Source organism: Pinus tabuliformis, chromosome 2_2 (assembly GCF_031772625.1).
Source record: "Pinus tabuliformis cultivar Carrire ecotype Pingquan chromosome 2_2, CPIR1, whole genome shotgun sequence".
Taxonomy (NCBI): domain Eukaryota; kingdom Viridiplantae; phylum Streptophyta; class Pinopsida; order Pinales; family Pinaceae; genus Pinus; species Pinus tabuliformis.
Genome location: NC_142300.1, coordinates 257,977,675 through 257,985,307, shown reverse-complemented (window position 1 = coordinate 257,985,307; position 7,633 = coordinate 257,977,675). Strand labels below are relative to the sequence as shown.

General features: G+C 31.0%; 1 protein-coding gene across 1 annotated transcript; it reads left to right on the top strand.

Moving 5' to 3' along the window:
- The first annotated feature begins 3,451 nt into the window (after positions 1 to 3,451).
- LOC149192276 (uncharacterized) lies at positions 3,452 to 5,419 on the top strand. Its single transcript, XM_089406889.1, has 2 exons — positions 3,452 to 4,933; positions 5,036 to 5,419. Exons 1-2 carry the CDS (start codon positions 3,452 to 3,454, stop codon positions 5,417 to 5,419), a joined length of 1,866 nt encoding a protein of 621 aa, XP_089263015.1.
- Positions 5,420 to 7,633: the final 2,214 nt, after the last annotated feature.

The following is a 7,633-nucleotide window of genomic DNA, read 5'->3' as shown; positions in this document are numbered from 1 at the left end:
CAGTTTAAATCATAGTTCGGCCGTACCAGCAAAAAAAATTCGGAAATTCGCTGATTCGGTTCGGTACAGCGAATAATTCGTCGTTTTCCAATTCGGTACGGGTCAGCGAGTCAGCGTTGAATAATTTTGATCAGCTGCCACTATGCTATGCGTCCACTCTGCTGCCACTATGCTGTGCCTGTGTAAATCAGTGGTTTGGGGACTTTTGGATTTCGCCTTCGAGCACTAAATTTTTAATAAAAATTAATTAAACCCTGTAAATAACCCGACAGCACATTAGTTCTAAAAACCCCTTCTTTCCTTTGAAAAAAATTAATTGTATATTTTTCCCCCACCGCACTGACCATCCAATTGTCAATGCCCCTGTTACAATTTTTTGAAATAGCGCTAACAATTTAACTGTCAGCACGGTTGAAATTTTTTACGTTCACAAATCGCTGCTGCATAAAATCATAACGAGGATTAACGAGAAAACTGGAAAAAATACAAACAATAATTTTTATAAAAAACAAAATAAACAGTAATTTTTATATTATAATTTTTATATTATAAAAAAAGACAATTTCTATTAATTTTTTTTATAAAATGTTAAATATTGTTAACAATTTAGTTAAAAAATTGATTATTTTAATCTTAATTTGATTTTGGTATTTCATTATATATTACGTACAAATTGCTCTAGGACACAATATGGTATAATTCAAAACAAATTGCTGATACTAAAATGTAAAATTTTTATTGAATAATTAATTTTATTAAAAATGAATCATTGCCATTGACATTAAATAACATAACTAGCATCATGTGACTTAATTGTTTTAAATGAGAGGTGAGCTAGTAATTTCTATATAATTGCAACTGAAAAAAATATAAACTTCTATCTTAATAAAGATTATGAAATAATAAACTGGTTGCAAATTGGTACCTCTTTTATAAAAAACAAAAAACCTAATTTCTATATTTGAAAAAATTATAAATGGAGAAATTTCAGTGTTAAATGGATAACTAATTAGTAACTTCTATATAATGGCAAATTGCAAAAAGAAAAGGATAACTTCTATCTTAAAAATAATTATAAAATAGTAAATTCTTTGCAAATTGGTAACTCTTATAAAAAAAAAACAAAAACCATAACTTCTATATTGGAAAAAATTATAAGATGACAAATTTAAGTGTTAAATGGATAACTCATACAAAAAAAATAGAAAAATGATAAATCAATATTAGAAAAATCATAAAAGATATAAAATGATAAACTTTCAAATCCACAACCTTTATACAAAAAAATAGAAAAGCAGTAACTTCTATATTACAAAAAGTTATAAAATGACACAATTGAGTTTACAATGGATAAGGCTTATGAAAAACTAGAAAAAAAAAAAGGATAAATCCAATATTAAAAAAATAATAAAAAATGGAAAATGGAAACCTTAGTTGCACTTGCAAATGCATAAGTCATATACAAAAGCATAGAAAAACGACAACTTCTATATTACAAAAAATTATGAAAATAAGTTTGTACTTGTGAATAAAGGAAATAGAAAAACAGTAACTTCTATCTTACAAAAAGATATAAAATGGCAAATTTCAGTTTAAAATGGATAACTCGAATGAAAAATAGGAAAATGATAAATCCAATATTAAAAAGTACATATAAAAAGTATAAAATGAAAAATCTTAGTTGCAAATCCATAACTGCTATACAAAATTATAGAAAAATGGCAACTTCTATATTACAAAAAAATATAAAATAAGAAATTACAGTTACCTAAGATAAGTGTGCACTTGTGAATAGCATGAATGATAGTAAAGGTAAGTTTAAAAGTACATATAAAAAGTATAAAATGAAAAAGCTTAGTTGCAAATCCATAACTGCTATACAAAATTATAGAAAAATGGCAACTTCTATATTACAAAAAAATATAAAATAAGAAATTACAGTTACCTAAGATAAGTGTGCACTTGTGAATAGCATGAATGATAGTAAAGGTAAGTTTCGCCTAGAATAACAATTAAATTTACATGAAAAAAGCTATAAAATAGTAATAAAGATAATGTTACACTTGTGAATAGAATAGAAAGTAAATTTACATTTTAAATTTTATGTATAAAATAATAAAATAATAAATAACATGTAAAAAATTATGTAGTTACAAATGGTATAGTAAGATTGGTATGCTTAGTAAATTTGCATGCTACATGTTTTATATAAAAAACAATAAACTAAATTTACATGTTCAATTTTACACTAAAGTTTGGTAGAAAATTATAAGTTTGCACATGTATTTTTTTTCCATATTAAATTTAAATTATGACAGAGAAAGTAAGTTCTACTTTTTTAAAAATTGCAATAAAACTAGTTTACCAACTAATCTTGTTTTTTTGGAAACCTTCTACAAGTAATGGGAATTAACATGGAATTATGTCTTAATGTAGTAGAAAAGTATAGTTAGAAACTATAATTAAAAAATTATTCCCTTCCATAAAGAATTCTTGGTCAAATTAGTAGTAAAACAGAGTTAGAATTAAGAATTTGTTCTCTTTCAACAAAGAATTTTGGATCAATGCATGTACAAAACACTTTTGGAATACAGGGAATTGTAAGTTTTATATTAAAAAAATGCAAGTATATTTATTACCAGGTTGGAGTATAGTGATTACCTGGATTGCATTCCATTGCAAAACAAGGATCACTGGTGTGGAATTCAAATAGAGGGGCTCATTTCCCGTAGTCAACCAAAAAGGTTGGGCACTGCCACATATTGTGTAATAAATTTGGATAATATAGGACACATAACAAATTGAAATTAAATGAAAACTATTATTTGTTATTTGTGATCAAATATTTTGCCTTTGTTGTTAATAGACATGTAAATATTAATTTCCTTGTTTCTATCCAATTATCACTCTAGTAATAGTTTCGAAATTTTTCCTTGCCATATTTGCAATTTTCTACTAGATTTCTAGGAATTAATGTGCTTTAGTTTCACATACACTGCCATGTTTTTAATTCAATTATAAGTAATCTCATAAGTAGGCTTCTATTCATTGTCTCTTTTGTATTCTCTATAGTTTGAAATTTTTTGTTTTTCAAAATATGTACAAATATAGTTCAATGAATTTGAATGACTTTTTTTTCTTGCAAACAGGATACTTGGAGACCCTCTAAAGGAAATTGATGGCACCTAGATCGAAACTTCCTGAATGGAAATATCTTGAAAGAAAAAATGATGGAAAAATTTATTGCAAGTTCTGCAATAATACTTGTGGGACATTAGTGACTTGAGCAAGAGATCATTTGCTTGGCATTGTGGGTGGAATTGGTGGAGGAGTGGCAGCATGTGCTAAAATTGATGAAGATGTGAAGAAAAGTTTAAGTGAAGAAGTCAATGCTCATAAGAAAGGAAAGGTAGTCCAAGAAGCAAGAAAAAAAAGAACACAAGATACACTCATGGGAAGAGAAAATGTTATTAATTCAACACCAAGCTCTTTCCCACCATTTGTGGCATCTACAACATCTTCTATGCCATATGGATCACGAAGAGAACCTACTTTACCAGACATTGATCCAACACAACAAACATTGGAGAAAGCTTGGAAGCCATTGGAGCGAAATGAGGTAGATGATGCAGTTTATGATTTTTTCATTGGTTGTAATATCTCTTTCAACACTATCAAAAGCTCATTATTTCATGATATGTTAAAAAAGATCGGCCATTTTGGTCCCTCATATGTTCTTCCCAGCTATGAAAGTCTTAGGACCAAAGGAATTGATAGGAGCAAACAAAGAATAGAGGAAAGAGTTAAACCAATAAGGGATTCATGGGCTATTTCTGGATGTACTTTAGTTAGTGATGGCTGGACTGATCGCCAGTCTAGACCTCTTGTGAACACACTTGCGTGTTGTCCTCAGGGAGTGATCCATTTGTCTACTATTAATTGTATGGAAAAAACAAAGACTGTTGAATATTTATTTCAGATACTTAAGGACACCATATTATCTATAGGAGAGGACAACGTAGTCCAAGTTGTCACTGATAATGCATCCAATTGTGTTCGTGCTGGTGAGCTATTGATGGAGCATTTCCCTAAGTTGTTTTGGACACCTTGTGCAGCACATTGTATTGATCTAGCCCTTCATGACATTGGTAAAATAGGTTGGGTGCAAGTAAATATATCTCAAGCAAGGCAACTAGTCAAATTCATTCTGAACCACCGATTGAGTTTGAGTATTTTTAGAAAATACAAAACCAGGAATCTACTGAGACCAGGTGACACTAGATTTGCCACCCATTTTATTGCACTGCAAAGGGTGGTAGATCAAAAAGCTGCATTGCGATCATTCGTATGCAATGAAGAGTGGGTCAAGTCTCCTTTGTCAAGGTCAGAAGGTGGTAAACTAATAGAGAAAACAATCTTCAATGAAATGTTTTGGTCATGTGCAGAAAAAATCATCTCTATTTGTGAGCCTATTGTACAGATATTGAGGATGGTGGATTCTAATGCTGCATGTATGGGTTTTGTAGATGAAGGCATGGATAGGGTAAGAGAACACATATCATTGGTATGTAAGAATGATAGTTCAGTATATAATCCAATATGGAGAATTGTGGAAAGAAGGTGGTGTATGTTGCATACGCCATTACATGCTGCAGGGCTTTTTCTAGCACCTAATTACTTTCATGTTCCTAAGGATAGAGATATCATGGAGGGATTTTACAATTGCATGGAGAGGATGTATCATGATCCTGAGATACAATATAAAATACGAATACAATCAATATCATATAGGCAAGGGACTGGTCATGCTTTCACTACAGCTAGGGCACTACGAGATATGCACCATCCAGAGGTCACCCCTGCTCAATGGTGGTTTCTCCATGGATATGAGACACCTGAACTACAAACATTTGCAGTCAAGGTGTTGAGTCAGGTATGTAGGCATCATAATTATTTATATTTTGTATGTATATTTGCAAACTATTCCATGTAAATTATTATACTAATACAATATTATTTTCATGTAAAAAAATAGGTCACTAGTGCATCAGCATGTGAAAGGAGTTGGAGCACTCATGAGTTCACCCATAGTAAGAAAAGAAACCATTTAGGAGCTAGCAAATTGGCAGATTTGGCTAGCATTCATTGCAATTTACACTTGTGGCTGAAATCTTTGGAGGGGAAGAAAACAACTTCAAATATAGTACGAGAGGTTCCCCCTATTTTTAATGCATCTAGTGCAACCTCACAAGCACCAATTGTGGGATCGTCTTCTACATCCACACATCACATCAATGAGAATGATGTTTTGCTCAGAGATATTATAGATGAGAGTGCTAGTAGTGATAATGACTCTCTCATGAGTGAATACACTGATGTGGATGAGGACAATGGAGATGAGATGACCTACACACCTTAAGATAATTTTGGCCCTTCATTTATGGTAGTGACCATAAATTTTTTATTTCTATTAGCATTTTGTATAAGCACATAAGTCTTAAACTATGTTTTAACTTTTTGACTTATGTGATTTAATTGTTCTAGTTTGACATATTATGATTCTTAGTTACTTTTATTGAATTCTTTTATAAGGTTTAAAGGTGTTTATTTTATAAGTAGCATTGTTTTTTAACCATAATACAAAATGAGCTTGAAGTAAATGATCTAAATTCATATTTGAATCTTAAATTGGATATCATTGTTGTTGTCTTTCAAGCAGATTCTCCATAAGTTTGTAGATATCTACAAAAAAAGACCCTTTAAGAGTTGTATCAATGTTTGTAGATGGCATGTACAATTTCAAATAGATCTATTTAGTGATTTAGAGATAAATTTCATGGTATTTAGAGATCACTTAAATCATAATTTTAATATCCAATATCTCAATTTTTACATTGAACTCTAGTTTTTTCTGTTGTGACTCATATTATTAGATTTTATTTTTACATGTTTTTCTAGTCTGCAATAATAATTAATTTGATGCATTTTAATCTTCATTATTTCTAAGCTGTTTTAGAGAGAAGGGGTCTATAACATTTTAGATAGGAGAAATTAACGTTGGAAATAAGTAAACATAAATATACTTGGTAGAGAAAGATTTAATGAATTTTCATATAATGATTGCTTATTTAAATTAAAAATAAAAATAAATAAAAATTAAGTATGTGTAAGATATATAATGTCGAATTTTTTCCGTATTGAATTTTATAGGGTCGAATTTTTTTCGTATCAAATCGAATTCGAATTCGAATTCGAATTTGGTAACTATGGTTTAAATGGTCAGTACGATGCCTACAACATACATTACCAGCTTACATTGGATGGCAATACTTGAATTCCAGCGTATTTGAGATCCCAACTGAACTCATTCACAAATACATTCGGTGTGTTCTTGTGTATGTAATCAGAATACATTGTTGATTTTGTAGCCACTTAAAGCCACAACGCTGCCCAAAGAAGCTCGTCCTGTGAAAGAAAAAGAAATATAATTACTCTTTAGTTGTTCATGAAACATATCAAAATTCGAACCTATACAAAAACACTCACATTTTCAGATACTCGCCTTATATCCCGAGGAGGAGCAATAGAAAGGGCACTCTCCCTTGTAGGTAAATTTGTTGGCATTGGAAAATCCAAAAAGCTACAAGTCAAGATATATAATTCAAGAATTATATTCAATAGGAGGACTTCAACTATTGTTATGATGGTAAATATTAAGCATCATGAATTAAGTTAATTATTGGCTAAGTACTATTTACCAAGGCTTCCATACACACCAATTGAGCTCTCTCAAGGAATCGACGTGAATAATATCAACTCCTCTGAAGAAAATGGAGGCAACCAGGGCTGCATCAGTCTCTGCTGCTATTTCTGTTCCTGGATTCTACCCATCAATCTTGTAAACAGTTCTAGGAGTGTCCATCACTTATGGCCTCTCCCAACAATGATGATCTGCCACTGGATCTCCCACGTGATCACAATACAAACATGCTCATTTTCTAATATTAATCATAATTGAATGGAATCTTCTCCCGGTTTTACTATTGCTAGTTCCATGTCATTTCACTATTGCTAGGTCCATGTTCATTTTTGGCTATTGCAGATTACATAATAAGTACTTGAACCCATAATTGATTTGGAGTAGCACTGGCCTTGAGGAAATATTTTGTTCCCCATTTAATGGCGTCCCTCATTTGCATAATCGCCCTTGCTCCTTTCAGCTCTTTTTTGTAGTGCAGTGCTCCCCAAGCTTTCGATTGGTACAATATTGTGTATATACTATATATCGATCCCATGTATGTTCTAGATGTACATATCAATCAATTTTATCATGCCCTATAGCAGAGAATGGTGAACTACAATTTGCTGTTGTAAAACATCTTCTTTTATGGCTTAATGGTTGGATTTCTAACGATTTTGTGAACGAAATGTAGATAAGTGGTATATCTGCACATTTTGATCTAAATTGATCTTATTCTGAGTGGATATTCACTACTAAATATATACAATTAAGAGTTTGAATCAAATGTAGATAAATGGTACACTCCCATCTATTATTAGTGTATAGTCACGTGCTAACTTGATCTCTTCCTTAGTAGATTCTCACCTTTGAAGATGTAGAATTGATATCGTG

What these genes read in the sequence shown, in the direction of transcription:
- LOC149192276 (XM_089406889.1), top strand. Translation starts at nt 3,452, where the DNA reads ATGGGAAGAGAAAATGTTATTAATTCAACACCAAGCTCTTTCCCACCA. An exon ending in CAGTCAAGGTGTTGAGTCAG is followed by an intron (nt 4,934 to 5,035) that starts GTATGTAGGCAT and finishes GTAAAAAAATAG; the next exon opens with GTCACTAGTGCATCAGCATG.